The following is a 21,983-nucleotide window of genomic DNA, read 5'->3' on the forward strand; positions in this document are numbered from 1 at the left end:
AATGGGATCTTGATCAGATGTGCCAATGGGCTGAAGGGGGGCAGATGGAGTTTAATTTCGATGAATGCAAGGTGCTGCATTTTGGAAAAACAAATCAGAGCAGCACATCTACACTTAATGGTAAGGTTCTAGGGAGTGTTGTTGAACAAAGAGACCTTGGAGTGCAGGTTCACAGTTCCTTGAAAGTGGAGTTGCAGATAGATAGGATAGTGAAGGTGGTGTTTGGTATACTTTCCTTTATTGGTCAGAGTATTGAGTATAGGATTTGAGAGGTCATGTTGTGGCTGTACAGGAGAATGTTTAGGACCCTTTTGGAATAAGTGTACAATTCCGCATCCTTCCTCTTGGAAGGATGTTGTGAAACTTGAAAGGGTTCAGAAAAGATTTACAAGGATGTTCCCAGGGTTGGAGGATTTGAGCTATAGGGAGAAGTTGACTAGGCTGAGGCTGTTCTCCCTGGAGTGGAAGCGGCTGAGGGGTGACCTGAGAGGTTTATAAAATGATGAAAATCACGGATAGGGCGAACAGCCAAGGTCTTTTACCCCCCGAAATGGAGGAGTCCAAAACTAGAAGGTATAAGTTTAAGATGAGAGGGGGAAAGATTTAAAAGGGAACTAAGGGGCAACGTTTTCACGCAGAAGGTAGAGCGTGTATGGAATGAGCAGCCAGAGGTAGTGGTGGAGGTGGGTACAATTACAATATTTAAAAGGTGTCTAGATGAATAGTTCGGATTTAGAGGAATATGGAGCAAATGCTGGAACTTGGGACTGGGCCAGATTGGAACATCTGGTCGGCATGGATGAGTTGAACTGAAGTGTCTGTTTCTGTGCGGTGTGACTCTGAGTCTATAACTGCTTTGACCGAAACGAGACCTTTTTACTGATAATCTTCCTGCTGGATTTTTTTAGTGCACCCAGTTTCAGTCGATTTCTAGTGGGGAAAATTGGCATATGTCCTGTATCCTGGAAATTCTGAAAAATAAAAATAAATAATTCTCCCTGTGAATGGTATAATCCACACCCCGTGATGTGAATGGTACAATCCTCCCCGCCCCTTTTCCTCCTCCACACCCCTCCACCTTCGAATGATGCAATCGTCCCCCTCTGAATGGTATAATCCTTTACTCCCCCACAGCCATTAAGGGTACAATCCTCCAAAGTCTCAATGGTACGATCCTTTCTACACTACCCCGAATGAATGGTACAATCCTCCCCCTGAGCTGGGATTCCCCAATCCCTTTCTGTTTCACATTTCCGAAGCCTTTCCCATTTTGAGAACAGTCTCTGTTTCTGGTCTTCCCACCAAAGTGCATAACCTCAGACTTTACCACATTGTATTGCATCTGCCCCTTCTCTGACCATTCTCCTGGCCTGTCCAAGCATTCTCAGTATGGACTCCTTTGGAACTCCAAAGACCCCTTTATGCCAATTCTCTGCCTTCTGCCAGTCAGCCAATCCTCTATCCGTGCCAGTACCTTGCTCCTACACCAGGGACTCTTATCTTACTTAGCAGCCTCCTGCATGGCACCTTGTCAAAGGCCTTCTGGAAATCCAAATCGCTCACGTCCACTGGCTCTCCCTTTGTCTAACTTACTCACTACCTGCTCAAAGAATCCTAATAGATTTGTCAGACATGACCTCCTGTTGTCAAAGCCATGCAGACTCGGTCCTGTTTTACCATGCACCTCCACATACTTCCCACTCTCACCCTCCATAAAACCTGTTAAGTTTACCCATTTTTACCATAAATACGTTGTTCTGCTCTTTAAAATGAATTCAAGTTTAAAGATTTCATATTATATATGTACACTACCTTTGCCCCTCATAATATTTTATCCTTCTGAAGAAGACCTTCAAAAGAGATTAGCACAAGGTATGAAACTGACTGTGACTGCATCAAGTAAAGGAATTAGTAAGAATGAGAAAGGAGTGGCTAAATATCTAAACCTACCCATGCAACGATCAAGAAGGCACAACAACACTTTTTCTTCCTCAAGATGCTCAAGAAATTCAGCATGTCCATAATGACACTCACCAACATTTACAGATGCACCACAGAAAGCATTGAATCTGGGTGCATCACACCCTGCTACGGCAACTGCTCTGCCCAGGACTGGAAGAAACTACAGAAGGTGGTGTGCACAGCACAGTCCATCATAGAAGCCAACCTCCCACCCATGAAATCCATCTTCACTTCTCATTGTCATGGAAAGGCTACCAACCTCAAAGACCCCTCCCACCCCAGGAATGATCTCTTGCACCATCTTCTGTCAGGCAGAAGATACAGAAGCTTGAACACATGTACCAACAGGTTCAAGAATAGCTTCTTCCCTGCCATTATTAGACTGCTGAATGGAGCTCTCCAATTTGAAATCTAATGTTGACCTTGCTTCTGCGCACCTCCTGTGCAGCTGTAACCCTGTACGCCTCACTCTGTCTAAGCGCAGTATGACCTGCATGTCCTTGTTTGCTCGGATCTGACTGTACTGCTGATAAAACAACATTTTTGACTCTACTTAGGTACATAGCACAGTACAGGCCCTTCGGCACTCGATGCAGTACCGGCCCTTTATCCTACTCTAAGATCAGACTGACCTACATACCATTTATTGTACTAACTTTCATGTACCTATCCAAGAGTCGATTAAATGTCCCTAATGTATCTGACTCTACTACCACTGTTGACAGTGCATTTCACACAGCCACCACTATCCGAGTAGAGAACCTACTGACATCTCCCCGAAACCTTCCTCCAATTACCTTAAAATTATGCCGAGAGTGTGGTGCTGGAAAACCATAGCAGGTCAGGCAGCAGCCAAGGAGCAGGAGAATTGACGTTTTGGGCATAAGCCCTTCATCAGGACCGAGGCTTGTGGTCCGGGGTGCTGAGAGATAAATGGGAAGAGGGTGGGGTTGGGGACAAGGTGGCTGAGAATGCCATAGGTAGATGAAGGTAGGGGTGTGTGTGTGTGTGTGTGTTTGTGAGAGGTGGGGGTTGGGGGGGTGGCAAGATGATAGTTCGGAGGGGGTTATGGTGCAGATAGATAGGAAAAAATGATGGACAGGTCAGAAGGGGCAGCACCACGTTGGAGGCTTGGGACTGGGATAAAGTGGGGGAGGTGAGGAAACTGTTGAAATCCACATTTGTCCTGTGTGGTTGCAGGGTCGCAAGGCAGAGTATGAGGTGTTCCTCCTCCAGGCATCAGGTAGTAACGGTTTGGCAATGGATAGGTTGGAGAAGTGGGTGGAGCTGATAGATTGAAAAGTTGATGGACAGGTCAAGATGGCGTGCTGAGTTGAAGGCATGGGACTGGGATAAAGTGGGGGAGGGGGGGGTGGAAAATGATGTCTAGCATCTGCAGTCCTCATTCTCTCCTCCTTAAAATTATAGACATTTATAAGGGGCATGGATAGGGTGAATACCCAAGGTCTTTCCCCAAAGTCTAGTACTAAAGGGGCATAGGTTGAAGGTGAGTGGGGAAAGGGACCTGAGGGGCAACATTTTCACGCAGAGGGTGGTGCGTGTATGGAATGAACTGCCAGAAGTGGTGGAGGCTGGTACAATTACAACACTTAAAAGGCATCTGGATGGGGATACGAATAGGAAGGGTACAGATGAACATAGGCCAAATGCTGGCAAATGGGTCACCAGATTCATTTAAGGTATGGACTGAAGGGTTTGTTTCAGGCTCTACAACTCTATGACTATGTCTACATAGTTGGAAACCAATTTCACAAAATGAGGAATAGGTCATTCACCCCTTACAGCCTGTCCTGAGCTGTGGCCTAACTGCACATATTCCAGTGCAAGTTTCAGAAAGATTTCAGCAGCTCTTTTAAAAAATTGAAATGCGTTTAGACTTCAATGATGTTTCTGAATATATCATTTTAGCTAATCTCAATTTTAAAGATAAGAGTTTCGAGTGAACACAGCCCACACCTCCCAGTGCAGCCAGTAACCTTTACAATGTTGATGAAACGATGCAGTACCTGTACTCCTTAAACATTTACAATTTCTAACGATACTGGCTACTCATTCACTGCTCCATCTGATACACGACATTAGAAACTTAGTGCAGGAGGCTGGAAGAAATGAGCAGCTTTAAAACAAAAAAACCATCTGGAGCTCAAAGCTTTCAATGAGAGTCTGAGTCCAGCAGTAAGTTCAGGTAATCTTTATTGTGACCCAGCTTTGTTCCAGCTTCAGATCCCCCCCAGCAAAAAGATGTAGAGAAAGTAGCTGCTTTTTAAACAGCTCAAGGTCAAAGCGCACACACTCCCCCTCCCCACCTCACTTTCTTTACTATCGGTCAGCACAGAGTTGTCCCTTTGTAATTGGATCCTTGGTACAGCCTTAACCCTTGGGGCCGGGAACGGGGGCAGTGTGGAGTGAAACAGACTGCTGTGGGTCTGGAGTCACGTGTAGGCCAAACCGGGTAAAGGATGCAGCTGGGACGACTGAGTGAATCCTTTCCCACAATGGCAGTTTCCTTCCCGAAAAAGGGCATGACTGAATCAGACTGGGGTTTTCTCTCTCCCCGCTCCCCCAGAAAATGGTTTCATCGTTAGATTCTGACCATATTCCAATTCCGCCATCTGCCGCGGTGGTATTCAAACCCAACAGATCCCAGAACTGGGTTAATAGTCCAGTCGATAACTGCACTCGGCAGTCGCTTTGTCAGTCCCCCTGCGATAGCACGTGAAGTCGCTGGTGGCTCCGGAGGTGGGAGGAGCGGGTGAAAGCCTTCCCACACTCAGGGCAGCTGAAGGGCCTCTCCCCTGTGTGGACTCGCCGGTGGGTCAGCAGGGTGGAGGAATCGCTGAAGGCCTTCCCGCACTCGGGACAGCAGAAGGGCCTCTCCCCCGAATGGACTCGCCGGTGGGTCAGCAGGGAGGAGGAATCGCTGAAGGCCTTCCCGCACTCGGGACAGCAGAAGGGCCTCTCCCCCGAATGGACTCGCCGGTGGGTCAGCAGGGAGGAGGAATAGCTGAAGGCCTTCCCACATTCGGGACAGCAGAAGGGCCTCTCCCCTGTGTGGACCTGCTGGTGGGTCAGCAAATTGGAGGAACGGCTGAAGGCCTTCCCGCACTCGGGGCAGCTGAAGGGGGTCTCCCTCGTGTGGACCCGCTGGTGCCTCAGCAGGGTGGAGGAATCGCTGAAGGTCTTCCCACACTCGGGACAGCAGAAGGGCCTCTCCCCCATGTGGATCCGCTGGTGCCTAAGCAGGGCAGAGACCTGGGTAAAGCCCTTCCCACACTTGGGACAGGAGAATGGCCTCTCCCCGGTGTGGATGCGCCGATGAATCTCATGGTCAGACGGAGTACGGAAGCCTTTCCCACAGTTACCACACTTCCACGGTTTCTCCATGTCCGAAGCTTCAGCCACAAGCAAATGCATGTACTGCCCCTCACTGCTGTGAATTCCTCTTTCCAGGCTGTATAAGAGTTTCAGGCTCCACACTCAGTGCGCAGCAACAGTAGGGTCTCTCATCCAGTCCCACTGATAATGAAAATGTACTGAAATAGGAACCAAAAAGCTTTGCTCCTTCTCACAGAATTGTAATAAAAAATCGTGGCTGTCCCAATCGATTGAGAGACTGTCAGATATTGACTTGAAAGTGAGGACCGCAGATGGGGGAGAGTCAGTCTTGAAAAGTGCGGCGCTGGAAAAGCACAGCAGGTCATGCAGCATCCAAGGAGCAGGAGAGTCAACATTTCGGGCATAAGCCCTTCATCTGTTCATTTTGAAACTTCTGTCTTCGGATCTTCAAATACTCTGGAAAAAGAGATTACAAAAGTCATCGCTGTCAGTGCAGGGTAGAAATTCAGAACAAGCTATTCTACTTTCTGTGCAGCATTCTTTTCTTTTGTTATTCCACAAAATTGAAAGCAACTTCCTTCTCTCTCTCTCTCTCTCCCCCTCACCCCTCTGTTCTCACTCCGCTCTAAGTAATTCTCCTGAAGGTGCTGATTCAGGATCATAACAGCAAAAACGTCAAGACTTACATATTGGATAACTCCACCTGAAAGTTAATATCTTTCACAACATTGGGATACTGAGAGTGAGCAGGTCTGATTTTGGGAAGCAAAACAAAATGTGTCAATTCAGGATGAATCAGGAATGCAGCTTGAGGAATAACCAGACACATCAAGGTATTAACACAGACACCAGAGAGAAACTGAACAGAAGAGACGTGGCAAACTTTAGTAGAAAGCCAGAGTCATTAAGATATACCGCACAGTAACAGACCTATTGGTCCAATTCGTCTATGCTGACCAGATATTGTAAATCAATTTAGTCCCATTTGTCAGCACTTGGCCCATATCCCTTGGCCAATCCACCCTACTTTGCACATCCCTGGACACTATGTGTAAGTTAGCATGGCTAACCCACACAAACTTGCACCTCCTTGGGCACAATGGGTACTTTAACACGGCCAATCCACCCTCACCTGCACATCCCTGGACACTATGTGTAAGTTAGCATGATCAATCCACCCTAACCTGGGCAAAGTTAAAAATCACACAAACCCGGGTTATAGTCCAACAGGTTTATTTGGAAGGACCAGCGTTCGGAGCACTGCTCCTTCATCAGGTGATTGTGGAGAATAAGACCATAAGGCACAGAATTTATGGAAAGACATTTGTGGTCTGCCACGGAAATGATATATTGAACAAATCTGGATTGTTAAGTCTTTCATCTTTTAGAATGGATTGCAGGGATCATTAATATGTAAATCCCAGAACTTCCTGTAAGGCACCCTCTGAAGATAACATAAGGCTTTACAACACAAGGTGGCATCTCAGCTCAGACAATGCATTAAAGGTATGAGGTCAGAGTTTGCCTGTATCTCAGTCTTGACTCAGACTGTTTCTATTTCCAAAGCAGGAATTTATAAAATATTATCTGGATTGACTGCCTCCATGAACTGCCGAGTCTCATCCACCAGATGAAATGACTGGATAGGGAGGGCTTGATCCCCACAGGGCAATGAATTCCCACTTTCCACCAAAATCCCAAATGTCCACACTCACTCAGTTGCTCTCTCACAAATCAAATATTTCATTGTGACTTCTTCTGCTCCCAGTAAGGGCAAAACATCTTTGAAAGTTGCTCTGAAAGTCCAGTCTTCACAACCACACTTCTGCTTTCACCGAAGACAATTAGTCATACAGCACGAAAACAGACCCTTTGGTCAAACTCGTCTGTGCCAAACAGATACCCAAAATTAATCTAGTCCCATTTGCCAGCATGTGGCTCTTATGGTTCGAAACCATTCCTATTCATGTACCCAGCCAGATGCATTTTAAAGATAATTGTACCAGCCTCACCACTTCCTCTGGCAGCTCGTTCCATACGTGCACAACCCTCTGCGTGAAAAAGTTGCCCCTCAGGGCCCTTTTAAATCATTCCCCTCTCACCTCAAACATATGCCCTCTAGTTTTGGACTCTCCTACCTTGAGGAAAAGACCTTGGATATTCACCCTATCCATGCCAGTTATAAACCTCTATATGGTTGCCCCTCAGCCTCTGATGCTCCAGCGAAAATATCCTGGGTCTACTCAGCCTTTTCCTGTAGTCCAAACCCTCCAAGTCTAGCAACATCCTCGCAAATCTTTTCCAACCCCTCTCAAAGTTTCACAAGTTCTTTCCGAAAGCAGGGAGACCAGAACTGGACGCACTATTCCAAAAGTCGCCTTACCAATGTACAGCCACAACATGACCTACCAACGCCTATACTCAATACGCTGACCAATAAAGGAAAGCAGACCAAACACCACCACCACTATCCTGTCTACCTGCAACTCCACATTCAAGGAGCTATGAACCTGCACTCCAAGGTCTCTTTGCTCTGCAACACTCCCCTTCACTGTGCCAGTCCTGCCTGGATTGCTTGACCAAAATGCAAAACCTCACATTTCTCTAAATTAAACTCCATCTGCCACTCCTTGGCCCATTGGTCCATCCGATCAATTCTAATTTATAGTGAATTCTGCTTCCTCTCATTCTCGAGAAGCTGAAAATCTCCATCCCACACACTCTCCCTCCCTTCTCACTTTGTAGAACCTAATCCCTGCTGTATCTCATCCTGAAGGGTCTGGTTCATGCTGTTTAACAGGCCCACACTCAGGGGAGATCTAATTGAAACATACAGAATACTGAACGGCCTGGACAGAGTGGATGTTGGGAAGATCTTTCCATTGGGAGGAGAGACTAGGGCTCGAGGCACAGTCTTAGAGTAAAGGGAAGACCTTTACATTGGTGATAAGGAGAAACATCTTCAGCCAGAGAGTAATGACTCTAAGGAATTAACTGCCACAGAAGGCTGTGGAGGCCAGGTCACTGAGGATATTTAAGACTGAGATAGATAGGTTCTTGAGTATCAAGGGGATCGAGGGTTACGGGGAAAAAGCAGGAGAATGTGGATAAGAAACTTAACAGCCACGATTGAATGGTATGAGCAAACCCAATGGGCTGAATGGCCTAATTGCTGTTCCTATATCTGATGGTCTCTTGCTGTCCTGGACACAAACTGCATGAATCCAAGTAAGATTCTGTTAATCCATTTTTTAAGATTAGAATCAGTCTAACCGTTGTGGTACAGACAGCCTCAAACAGGGAAACTCACACCTTCAATACGTTATTTGAGACAACATGATACCAATTGGGAATGTAACTTTTAAAAAAGGTTTTGCTATTTACATATGAAAGAACTAAAACCAACATGGTTATTCTAAAAGATGAGAGACTTAACAATAACCCAGGTCTTTTTCAATATATAATTTCAGTTACATCCCACTGTAAACTTTTGCTATAAATTCAGTGTCTTACAATCTTATTCTTCACAACCACTGATGAAGGAGCAGCAGTCTGAAAGCTAGTGCTTCCAAATAAACCTGTTGGACCATAATCCTGTGTTTTTTATTTTTAACTTTGGACACAGAGCGTGAGAATTGGGAGCAGGAGTTGGTCATTTGGTCTTTGGAGCCTGAACCAGCATTGAACAGACCATAACTGGATATGAATCTTCCGACATCTCGGTGGATAGGCTGGGACTTTCTTCACTGGAGCACAGGAGGTTGAGAAGTGACCTCATAGAGGTTTATAAAATCGTGAGAAGTATACATGAGGTGAATGGCAGGTGTCATTTCCCTCAGGTGGGGGTTTCAGGATTAGGCAGCAAATTTTGAAAAGGAGAGAGGAGAAAGGTTTTGAAAAGACTTAAGGCAGCTTTTTTTTTTTTAAATACAGTAGTTCATGTGTGGAATGAATGTCCAGAGGAAGTGATGTTACTTTCAAAAGACATTTGGTTAATTACATGAATAGGAAAGGTTCGGAGGGATATGGGCCAAACACTGGCAGGTGGGACTAGATTAGTTTGTGAATATATTCAGCATGGACTAGTTGGACTAAATGGTCTGTTTCTTTGCTGTATGACTCTGTAACTGTTCTGTACTTGTCTTAAAAACATTTTCTTGCTTTCTCCCATAAACATCCACTTTATTGTTGCTCAAAACTCAGATGAACTCAGCCTTGAATATATTCAATGACCCCTAACTGCAGGAAGGCATCCACAATTCTGAACACAATTCCTCTTGTTAATATACCACTTGCCTTGCTGATTGCTTGCTGCACCTGTCTAACAACTGGCAGTGACTGGTGTGGAAGGACACTGAACCCCCTTTCTATATCCACATATCATTCCCTATTCCCTTGTGCCTGAAACATCGACTGTCCTGCCCCTCAGATGCTGTCTGACCTGCTGTGCTTTTCCAGCGCCACACTTACTGACTCTAATCACCAATATCTGCAGATCTCACTTTCTCCACATCTCAGTATATCACCATTTAAATAATACACTTCCTTTCTGCTCTTTTTCACAACTTCATATTGTTGTACTCTTTTTCTCATGTTTTCCAATTGTGGTCTTCTCTACATTGTGGAGACTGAGCATAAACTTGGGAACGGTTTGCTGAACGTCGCAGGCGGGTCCACAGTCACTGCCCACTTTAATTCCCCTTCCCACTCCCTTTCTGAAAAGACTATCTTTCTCCATTGCCACAATGAACCAAATAGTAAATTGGAGGAACAACACCACATCTTCCGCCTCGGCAGCCTATAGCCTAGAGGACTCAACATAGAGTTCTCCAGTCTCAAATAACCTCACTTCCTATTCCCCCCACCCACCCCCCACGACTCCCTTCTCAGCTTCTCCCCCTCATTTCCACTCATCACTGTCATGAACCAGATTTATTCCTCCCAGTCACCAACCAGGTCAGACCTTTCACCTATCCCCAATTCACCACCCTGCCCCAAGGACACTCTTTATCTGCACCCATCCCCAATCCTGAAGAAGGGTTACCCCTGAAACGTCGACTTCTCCACCTCCTGATGCTACCTGGTTTGTTCTTCCAGCCTCCTGCCTGTCTATTTTGCCAATTGCGACACAGACGTGGAGCAACGTTTCCAGAGTCTGTCCACCCCGATTCACTCCCTTTCCTTTCAGTTGCTGCAAGTCAACAACTGAAGCCCTGAATGAAAATAAAGAATTGGAAAAGGTGGTGAGAAAAGAGAGTGCCGTACTCACAGATGTTGGACAGTGGAAGGAGATTGCAGTCTGGGGTGAAGCTCAATCTTCATTCAGAGAAACAGGAGCAGTAGCAGCAGCTTCAGAAACTCAGGGTCCAACTTCCGCATTCAGACAATGGAGTGGCTCTGATTGGCAGGAGGACTAGACTCCTTCCGGTCCTCCTGTACTTCCTATTGGTCAATCAAAAGAAGATCGCGCGCCTTTTTGTGCGGACTGCGATGAGCATGCCCAGTGTTTTGCTGACACCCGGCGAGCATGCGCATGGCGTTGCTGACACCGGCAAACATGCGCTGTATGCTCTATCGGGATGCTGGTGTTACTGGCAGATTTTAAGTGTCCAAATGCCAATGGGAAAAAAAGGGGTCGAGCCACAATATGTTTTCCCCGTGGTTCGACATTTTATTGCTTTTGCATTTTGTCTCGCTGCTCAACCTTTGTGTGTCTTTTACCCTTGTTGAGAGAGTCTCCCCGTGTGCTGACTATGGGCAGCGCTTTAACCAGTTACACACACTGAAGAAACATGACACTATTCGCAGGAGGGAGTGACTGTACACGTTTCCGGAGTGTGATCACACTTTCAATTGTTTATCGGAAACACAGAGCCAAAAAGTCACCAGAACTGCGGAGAAGTTGTGGAAATGTGGGGACTGAGGGAAGGGATTCCATTCCCTGTGGGCACTGGAGATTCATCAGCTCAGTCGCAGTGTGGAGAGGCCGTTCTTCAAAAAATTATTACATTATTTCCCATTGACAAAAACACATTCACGCTGCCTGATTACTTTGAACTTATACAAGTGCCCTGTCATAATATCTTTGATAATAGCTTTGAACATTTTCCCCATTACACATGTTAAGTTAAATGGTCTGCAGTTTCCTGTTCTCGGTCTCCCTTTTTGAAGAAAGGAGTTTTCCAATCTAAAGAAACCATCCCTGAAACTAATGAGGTTTGGAAAATTAAAACCAATACATTAACTATTACGGGGAGAATGCGGGTAAGTAGAGTTGAAATGCCCATCAGCCATGATTGAATGGCGGAGTGGACTCGATGGGCCGAATGGCCTTACTTCCACTCCTATGTCTTATGGTCTTATTTCACTCGCTAATTTCTCTTTAACAGTCTAGGATGAATTCCTTCAAATACCCGGGACTTATCAGCTCGTAGTTCCAACAGTTTACTCAGTACGAATTCCTTGGTGATTGTAATTTTTTTTCAGTTCCTCCCTCCCTTTCAATTCCTGATTTACAGCTAGTTCCAGGGTGTTATTTGTATCCTCTCTAGTGAAGTCAGATTCAAACTCTTTTCAATTCATGTGCCATCTCTTTATCCTCCGTTACTGAATCCCCAGACTCATTTTGTTAACTTTTTTTAAGAAAAGCTGACAAAACTTTCCAACCTGTTTTTATAATTCTTTTAGCTAACTTTCTAACCCTAATTGCCGTGCTACTGCCTGCATTATTTCTGATATTTTGCCACAGCTCTCAACTCGAGCATCAACTTGTCTGCGTATTCTATTGAACTGACCTTGATTAAGTGTTGCAAAACACACAAGGGCAAATCTTTCCTCTCCAGAAAGTCTTGGTACTTAACATGATAAAATTCACTTTGAAATATTGTTCATCCAAATTTTACCAAGCACATACTACAGATTCAACATCCCACAATGACACCCAGTTTTGTTATGATCTTTAATTCTGAAGAGAAATTTGAATACCCAATGATTAACTGGGAGAACTCTTCATTAAGTATTCACATTTTTAAACAAATAAAAATTACCAAATAACTGGAGTCTTGATCGTTTATTCACTTTCTGGGAATAGTCCAAGGGATGCAACATCTCTCTAGGATTCACTTGAATCCTTCTCAGGATTCCAAGTATTCCTGGTAATTGTATGTGGGAAAAGATCTGCCACCCTGGCAACCCACAATAGGCCCACAAAAGCAAAATTGGCCAAACTGTACCAAAACACCCAGAATATCTTAGCAGGGACCAAGCAGGCTGACAAGCGAAACTAGACAGCACTTGCAGACAAGGGAATACCTGTACACCTCAAGCACCCACTAACAATGACAGAGTACCACAGCTATCCCAAAGCCCTGAGGGCAGTTTCACAACCCAGCAATACCAAACCCACACAAAGGACAGGTCAGACAGAGAGGCACCAGCAAGAGCATTGCTCCCAGGACAGGACAATGGAAGCACCTCACCGCTTCAGAGGAGACATTAGCACCTACCTGCGAAGAGGAATGGAAGCTCCTGATCCATCGATACTGTCAGAATGTTGCTTTGTGTAGAGAATTAGGACATTCCTCTGATAACTGTTTTCCGATTAGCATCATTGTAACTAGATTACTCCATTTCCAGCAGCAACATTTCACTGCCACCCAGAGAATTGGATATGAGGTTGCTTTACTATCCAAAGCCATCCTGTCCCTACAACGTGCCCCTGCCCTGAACCCCACCAACCTGCTTCCACTCACTCTGACCACTATTACGGATGAACACAACTGTTTAGACCTTGTCCAGCAGGTCGTTGCCCCATGCCCTGACCTCTCTGAAACACCTCTAGACAACTCTGACCTCATATTCTACACATATGGCTCATCCTTCAGGCCCTCAGACCACTGCACACTGGCAGGATGTACCCTCTGCACTCCTTTCACAGTTCTAGAGTCAGCTGCACTGCCAAATGGCACATCTGCACAAGCTGCAGAGCTGTTTGCACTCACTAGGGCTTGTGTCATTGCTAAAGGACACACAGCAAACATTTATCCTGACTCCAGATATGCCGGAGTCATCCACGATTTTGGCACATTCTGGAAACAGAGAGGCTTCGTCACGTCAGCAGGGAGGCCACTACAACACGCTACGCTAATTTCTGATCTCCTGGAAGCAGCCCTGTTACCCTCAGCCCTAGCAATTATCAAATGCTGTGCCCATATCTCAGCCACTGACCCGGTCACCCTCGGGAAAGCCTCAGCTGACACAGCAGCCCGGAAGTTGCACTGCACCCCACCATCTACATCCTGCAGGCTCCCAGAATAGCACAGGCCCCAGTATTCCCTGACCCCATGGAGGCTGTGCAAGCTACCCAAGAAACTGCTCCACAGCAGGAAAAGGACAGTTGGGCCTGCATTGGGGCCACACAATCTCCTTCCCTCAACCTGCTAATACACCCTGATGGCCGCATCATTTGCCCAAGTGCCCACCTACACACACTGGGAGAAAGTGAGGTCTGCAGATGCTGGAGATCAAAGTTGAAACTTTATTGCTGGAACAGCACAGCAGGTCAGGCAGCATCCAGGGAACAGGAGATTCGACGTTTCGGGCACAGGCCCTTCTTCAGGAATGAGCAGAGAGTGTTCAGCAGGAGAAGATAAAAGGTAGGGAGGAGGGACTTGGAGGAGGGGCGTTGGAAATGTGATAGGTGGAAAGAGGTCAAGGTGAGGGTGATAGGTCGGAGTAGGATGGAGGCGGAGAGGTCAAGAAGAAGACTGCAGGTCAGGAAGGCGGTGCCGGGCTGGAGGGATCCGGGTGGAACCCTCCAACCGCAGGGGATGAACTTGGACTTCACCAGTTTCTTCATCCCCCCTCCCCCCACCTTGTCTCAGCCGGATCCCTCCAGCCTGGCACCGCCTTCCTGACCTGCAGTCTTCTTCTTGACCTCTCCGCCTCCATCCTACTCCGACCTATCACCCTCACCTTGACCTCTTTCCACCTATCACATTTCCAACACCCCTCCTCCAAGTCCCTCCTCCCTACCTTTTATCTTCTCCTGCTGAACACTCTCTGCTCATTCCTGAAGAAGGGCCTGTGCCCGAAACGTCGAATCTCCTGTTCCCTGGATGCTGCCTGACCTGCTGTGCTGTTCCAGCAATAAAGTTTCAACCTACACACACTGGCCCTAGCAGCCCACAGCATTGGCCATACAGGCAAGAGGGGCATTATACACACTGTAATGCAGTCCTGGTATGCACCAGGATTCACTGCCGTTGCCCAAGACCTGCTGTCACAGTGCCTCATCTGCCTGCAGAACAATGCAGGGAAGCCAGTTGCCAAGTACCTGCCAGTTCCTGAGGGGCCTTTCAGCCTCTTACAGATTGACTTCACACACATGCCCCAAAAACAGGGTTACAAGTACATCGTGGTCATCAGAGACATGTTCTCCAAATGGGTCGAAGCATTTCCCATAAGAAAGGATGATACATGTATAGTAAAATGCCTCCTAAAGGATGTCATCCCCAGATTTGGAGTTCCCAGTGGCATAAAGACGGAGAGGGGGACTCACTCACGGCTTAGCTCGTGACCGGCATTAGCGAGGCACAAGGGATACCACAGCGACACCCCATCCCCAACCAACCCGTTGTCAGGCATGGTCGAGCAGATGAATGGCATCCTGAAGACCACACTGACTAAAACCACCCAGAAAACAGGACTGACCTGGTCAGACACCTTGCCACTTGCCCTCTATGCTACACATGCGCAGCCAAACTGAACAGCTGTGCTCACCCCTTTTCAAGTACTTATGGGGCAGCCTATGCCCACTGCCACCAGACCCCTGACACTCACCACAGACACAACCCTGCTTCTGACACAAGAGGTTGAAACTTTATTGCTGGAACAGCACAGCAGGTCAGGCAGCATCCAGGGAACAGGAGATTCGACGTTTCGGGCACAGGCCCTTCTTCAGGCCCCACTAGAGTATGTCCAGGCCCTAAGCAGGAGCATTAGTGCTCACACAACCAGGTCAGGGCTGCATTGCCCACACCCCAATCATTGAGGAGAAAGTGAGGTCTGCAGATGCTGGAGATCAGAGCCGAAAATGTGTTGCTGGAAAAGCGCAGCAGGTCAGGCAGCATCCAGGGAACAGGAGAATCTACGTTTCGGGCATAAGCCCTTCTCCACCCCAATCATTGCCCATTCATCTGTTCTAATCTGGGGACTATGTCATGATCAAATCACTAGAAAAAGATTCTCTCTCCCCTCGGTGGAAAGGTCTGTACCTGATCCTGATGACAACTCGGACTGCTGTGAAACCGGAAGGATGGCCCGAATGGACACATACCACCCGCTGCAAGAGGGCTCCACAACCTCTGAACAGGGACCACACAGAGGAAGGCACCACTCCGAACACAGAGGATGAATCCAGCTGCTCGCGGCAGCCATCACCATCTGATCTGTCTGACCATCACACTGTGGCTTGCTGGTAAACAGACCCAAGGGGCAGCACATTTCATAATCCACTGTGATTTGCAGGCCAACACCTTCCTCAAAATGGCTCATGGGTATGCTATTTAATCAGACCCGCTGCTGGGTCTGCACTAGGTCCCTGTCCACTCTCACGGGGGGTATTTCCTTAGCCTCAATCCCGTTAAATATCTCTGTCATGGTGGAATGGTGCCTGGAGCCAGACAGGTCCCCTGAAGTTACCACACTCAAAATACCACCATCAATGACCAAATATGGGGGCAACAGTCCAGTCCGCTGGAGGTCTGCAGGTTACCACCTGGAAAAATATAAAGGGTGCTTTTACCCGGCCTACAACCTCTCCCATGAGCCCTTAGCCCTGACCATTGCTGACACTAACACACACGGGCCACCTGCAGGTTCCATCTGTTTGAAACACACACAGCCATCTGGATGGGAGGCTGACTGGAGCTGGTGCACTGACTCCCTGCTCCTAACTCCCGCAGCACGCCGATCCGCTGCAGAAGGCAGCATTTTAAACCGACAGGTCCTCAACAGGATCACCCAGAATACCACCTTCCTCACCAGTTGGACAGGGACCCAGACACTCCATCTCCAGACCGACAATGGCACCTATTTTATCTGTGGCCACAAAGCCTACTGCTGTCCTGGACAGGGAGCTACAATGTTGGGTATGCGGTACCATTAATTTTTCACTCCCAGTCCCCTCCTTTCCCAAAGCCCATGCCAGGCAGTAGACGAGCCCTCGCTGCCATTGAAGCAGCTCTCTACCTGATGTCACCCCACTCTGCACCCTTACAGTTACAGGTAGAATCCCACAAACTCGCTGTCACAGTACAGGAGGTGGCAAACTCCACAGCAGACGCATTCGCCCAGCTGAATGTGGAGGCTGTTGCCATCTGTACTGTGACTCTGCAGAACACGATAGCCCTGGACTACCTACTCGCTGTGAAAGAGGGCACGCGCAGAGCCTGACTGCAGGGACTGATAGCCCTCATCACAATCATTGCCAGGCTTAGAGTGCTAGCCATGGCTATCCGACTGTGCTGTTCACACCTATGTACAATTCTGTTACCCTCTGGCCCCCTCACCACTCAGCGAGCACAGATCCACTGGGAGAACATCGCTGCCCCTAAAATAGCCTCTCCTGGACCAGACTCGGACACAGAGAGCTATCTGTCTGATACCGAGACCCCCACCCGACAATTCCCCTGGCTCCGGCTACATTGCCCCTTCTCGTCCCTCCCCTGAGCAAAACAAAAAGAAAAGGGAGGGGAAGTTGTGGAAAAAGATCTGCCACTCTGCCAACCCACAAAAGCAAAATTGGCCAAACTGTACCTAAAATACCCAGAATGCCCATGCAGGCTCGCAAGCCAAACCTGACAGCACACACGGACAAAGGAATGCACTTCAACCTCACTAGAATGACAGAGCACCAAAGGTATCTCAAAGCCCCAAGGGCAGTTTCACAACCCAACAATACCAAAGCCACACAAAGAGCAGGTCAGACAGAGAGGCACCAGCAAGGACTTGCTTCCAGAACAAGAAATGGAAGCACCTCACCACTTCAGAGGAGAAGTTAACACCGACCTGTGAAGAGGAATGGAACCATCGATAGTCAGGATGTTACACTGTGTGAAGGAACAGGACATTCATCCAATAACTGTTTTCCAATTAGCATCCTTGTAACTAGATTACTCCATTCCCAGATACATTGTATATTCCCCATTTCTTAATCAGCCTTATTGTACAGCATTATTATAAAAACTGGTCTCATCCTCAGCTCTTAGAAGAGAAATTCTGATCTACCTGTACAGACTGTCAATTCTGTGTCAGCCTAGTCAGTTTCTCTTCCAGTGACATTGCTTGTAATAAAGTGTTTGTCAATTTCACTTTGAATTGTGCTTTGTGATCTCTAACTTATTGGGCAAATTTCTCTGACATGCTATAACAGGGCAAAAAGAACTGTACTCAGTACTCTGAAAGTGGTCTTACCAACATGATGTCCCAACTCCTATACACAACGCTGTGAACAATGAAGGCAAGTGTACTGAACGCCTCTTAACCACCCTGTCTACCAATGATGCAACTTTCATAGAACAATGTACCTGTAACCCACCATGTCTCTGTTCTACAACGCAACCCAGGGCCCTATCATTAACTATACAAATCCTGCCCTTCCTTGTTTTAGCAAAATGCAACCCCTCGCTTTTATCCATACCTCTCTCATACACATGCTCTCTCTGAGACACTCACACCCTCTCACAGCCTTCTCCTCCATCACACTCACCCTTCAAGCATGCACACACGCAAACAGACACACGCGCTCTCATGCACACACACTCTCTCATGCACACACAGGTCTATGGGGTGAATTTGCATTTGCAGATACATTCAATTTTGATCAAAAAGCAAACAACCTGCAGGCAGTTGATACATGTAATATTTGTAAATTCCTACTTTGGAAATAGAACCAAGATTGGGATACAGACAGACTCAAACCTCACACATTTCATTATTGTCTGAACTGAGATGAAACCTATTTATATAAAACCTTAAGTCATCTCGAGAATCTGACTTCAAAGACTTTCTGGGATTTACACATTAATGAACTAAAATTTGCAACCTATTCTAAAAGACAAAAGACTTCACAACAATCTAGGTTTGTTCAATATATCCGATCAGTTGCACTATACTGTGATCTTTTGCTATAAATTCTGCCTTATGATCCTGTTCCACAGCTTCCTGATGACGGAGCAGCGCTCCGAAAGCTAGTGGTTCCAAATAAAGCACTATAACCTGATGTGTGATTTTTTTTAACTTGATCCAACCCAGTCCATCTCTGGCTCCTCCACATCATTTCTAGTGAAGGCAGCCCACACCTCCCGGTGCTGCCAGTAAACCTTACAATGCTGATGAAATGACGCAATACCTGCACTCATGAAAACTTTACAATTTTTAATGATACTAGCTACTCATTCACTGCTCCATCTGATACATGCCATTGGAAACTCAGCGCAGGAGGCTGAAAGAAATGAGCAGCTTTAAAACAAAAACCCCTTGGAGCTCAAAGCTTTCAATGAAAGTCTCAGCCCGGCAGTAAGTTCAGGTAACCTTTATCAAGACCCAACTTTATTACAGCTTCAGATTTCCCCAGCAAAAAGGCGTAGAAAAAGTAGCTTATTTTTTTAAAAACAGCTCAAGGTCAAAGAGTACACAGTCTCCCCACCCCCCACTTTCTTTACTATTAGTCAGCACCAAGTTATCCCTTTGTAATTGGATCCTTGGTACAGCCTTAACCCGTAGGAAGTATTGCCTCACTCAGCAATTTCAACCCAGACCCTGTATCCAAGTGAGTTTCTCCCTGTTCATTTCTGCAGGTGGGGGAGTCAACCACACTGCTCTGGGTCTGGAGTCACATGTAGGCCACCCGGGTAAAGGATGCAGCTGGGACAACTGAGTGAATCCTTTCCTGCAAAGGCAGTTTCCTTTCCTAAAAAGGGCATGAGTGATTCAGATGGGGGATCTCACGCCCCCAACAATGGTTTCATCGTTAGATTCCGAACTCCAGACTTCTGACCGAATTCCAATTCCACCATCTGCCACGACGGGATTCAAACCCAGGGGTCCAGTCGATAATGGGACTCTGCCATTGCTCCTTCAATCCCCCTGCCATGGCATGTGAACTCGCTGGTGCCTCTGCAGATGGGAAGAGCGGGTGAATCCCTTCCCACACTGAGAGCAGGTGAATGGCCACTCCCCAGTGTGGACCCGCTGGTGGGCCAGCAGGGTGGAGGCCTGTGTAAAGCCCTTCCCACACTCAGGGCAGCTGAAGGGTCTCTCCCCCGTGTGGAGCCGCTGGTGCTTCAGTCTGTCGGATGAATTGCTGAAGGCTTTCCCGCACTCGGGGCAGGTGAAGGGCCTCTCCCCGGTGTGGATCCGCCGGTGGGTCAGCAAGGTGGAGGCATGGGAAAAGCCCTTCCCGCACTCGGGGCAGCTGTAGGGCCTCTCCCCCGTGTGGATCCGCTGGTGCCTCAGCAGGGCGGAGGAATTGCTAAATAACTTCCCACACTCAGGGCAGCTGAAGGGTCTCTCCCCAGTGTGGCCCCGCTGATGCCTCAGCAGGGCTGAGGAATTGCTGAAGGCCTTCCTGCACTCGGTGCAAAGGAACGGCCTCTCCCCGGTGTGGACCTGCCGGTGGGTCAGCAGACTGGAGGCCTGGGTAAAGCCCTTCCCGCATTTGGGACAGCTGAAGGGCTTCTCCCCCGTGTGGACCCGCTGGTGCTTCAGTCTGTCAGAGGAATTACTGAAGGCCTTCCCGCACTCGGGGCAGCTGTAGGGCCTCTCCCCCGTGTGGATCCGCTGGTGCCTCAGCAGGGCGGAGGAATTGCTAAATAACTTCCCACACTCAGGGCAGCTGAAGGGTCTCTCCCCAGTGTGGCCCCGCTGATGCCTCAGCAGGGCTGAGGAATTGCTGAAGGCCTTACCGCACTCTGTGCAGGGGAACGGCCTCTCTCCAGTGTGAGTGCGCCGATGAGTCTCCAGGGCAGACGGGAAATGGAAACTTTTCCCACAGTCACCACACTTACATGGTTTCTCTACGGAGCAGGATCCCTCAGGTTTTTCCATGGCCAAAACTACGCACAAAAATGTGTGGAGCCCCTCCCTGCCATGAATCCCTCTTTCCAGGCTGAATAACTATTTCTGGCTCCACACTCAGTGCACTGCAACAGTACGGTCTCTCATCCAGTCCCACTGATTCTGAAAACATACAGAAACAGGAACCAAAAAGCTTTGCTCCTTCTCACAGAATCACAGTTGAACATTGTTGCGTTCCCAATGGATTGATGGACTGTCCGACATTGACATCAAAGTGAGGACTGCAGACACTGGACACTCAGTGTCGAAAAGTGCGGCGCTGGAAAAGTGCAGCAGGTCAGGCAGCATCCGAGGAGCAGGAGAGTCGATGTTTCAAGCATAAGCCCTTCATCTGTTGATTTTGAAACTTCCAAATTCAGATCTTCAAATAATCTGTAAAAAGAGATTACAAAAATCATCACTGTCAGTGCAGGGTAGAAATTCAGAACAAGCAACTCTACTTTCTGCAAAACGTTTTTTTCTTTTGTTACTCCACAAAATTGAAAGCATCATCCCACTCTCTCTCTCTCTCCCCCTCTGTTCTCACTCTGCGCTAATTCTCCTGAAGGTGCTGATTCAGGATCTTACAGGGGCAGAAAAGCAAAAATGTCAAGTCTGACATCTCTCTGAATTTTGGATAACTCCACCTCAAAGTTGATATCTTTCCCAATATTGGAATACTGCTGAGACTGAACAGGTCTGATTTTGGGAAACAAATACTGTGTCAATTCAGGGTGAACCTGCAATGCAGCTTCTTGACGAACAATGAGACACGAAATGGTTAACATCCCCAGGAAGGGGGAGAAAAGGAGACATCAAGGTATTGACACCGACACCAGAGAGAAAGTTAACATGCCGATCAGGTATCCAGAAACAATCTAGGCCCGTTTGCCAGCACTTGGCCCATTTTCCTTTAACCCCTTCCTGTTCATATACCCATCCGGATACCTTTTAAATGTTGTGATTGCACCAGCCTCCACCATTTCCTCTGGCAGCTCATTCCTTACACACACCGCCTTCTGAATGAAAACGTTGCCCCTTTCGTCCCTTTTAAACCTTCCCTTCCCCACCCCACCTGCCCACCATGAACCTATTACCCTTACATTCTGGAGTATCCCATCTCAAGGAAAAGACCTTGACTGTTTACCCCATCCATGCCTCTCATGATTTTATCAACTTCAGCCTCCAGCGCGCAAGGGGAAACAGCCCCAGTCTGTTTGGCCTCTCCCTATCACTCAAACCCTCCAACCCTGGCAACATCCTTGTAAATCTTTTCTGAAGCCTTTCAAGTTTCACAACATCCTTCTGATAGGAGTGAGACCAGAACTGCACACAACCTTCCAAACGTGGCTATGGTTCTGCTGAACAATGGCAATTTAATTCCAAAATATTAATTTCTTCATGAGAAGGGAATAATTGGCAATGTAGCTGTAAGAGGCCTCTTGCGGAAGAGTGAAGAACTGAGTGAGAGAACTTTCCATTAAAATGGAGAGGAACAGAGTGATTCTGAGACTGGGGACTTAAATCTAAAGCAAGGAAATTACAAT

General features: G+C 47.4%; 2 protein-coding genes across 5 annotated transcripts in view; both read right to left on the reverse strand.

Annotated features, from left to right (window-relative positions):
* LOC148144088 (uncharacterized) overlaps nt 1-21,983 on the reverse strand; it is a 179,173-nt gene that overhangs the window by 34,707 nt on the left and 122,483 nt on the right. The window lies entirely within an intron of this gene.
* On the reverse strand, nt 4,554-20,427 carry LOC148144091 (uncharacterized). 4 transcript variants are annotated; one of them, XM_087974576.1, is made up of 3 exons: nt 19,478-20,427; nt 17,357-17,363; nt 4,554-5,361 (listed from the first exon to the last, which is right to left on the reverse strand). In XM_087974576.1, exons 1-3 carry the CDS (start codon nt 20,425-20,427, stop codon nt 4,678-4,680), a joined length of 1,641 nt encoding a protein of 546 aa, XP_087830702.1. In that variant the 3' UTR covers nt 4,554-4,677. The 4 variants fall into 4 exon arrangements, with proteins under 4 accessions (XP_087830702.1, XP_087830704.1, XP_087830705.1 ...); XM_087974578.1 differs by lacking the exon at nt 17,357-17,363 and having other exon boundaries at nt 4,554-5,304; nt 19,582-20,427; XM_087974579.1 differs by lacking the exon at nt 17,357-17,363 and having other exon boundaries at nt 4,554-5,134; nt 19,496-20,427.

The sequence above is a fragment of the Chiloscyllium plagiosum genome, unplaced genomic scaffold (assembly GCF_037043375.1).
Source record: "Chiloscyllium plagiosum isolate Xiang-an unplaced genomic scaffold, Cpla_swu_hap1 HiC_scaffold_27, whole genome shotgun sequence".
NCBI lineage: Eukaryota > Metazoa > Chordata > Chondrichthyes > Orectolobiformes > Hemiscylliidae > Chiloscyllium > Chiloscyllium plagiosum.

Bases quoted from the DNA above. Each gene is read 5' to 3' on its own strand.
- LOC148144091 (XM_087974576.1), bottom strand. From the start codon at position 20,427: ATGGAAAAACCTGAGGGATCCTGCTCCGTAGAGAAACCATGTAAGTGT.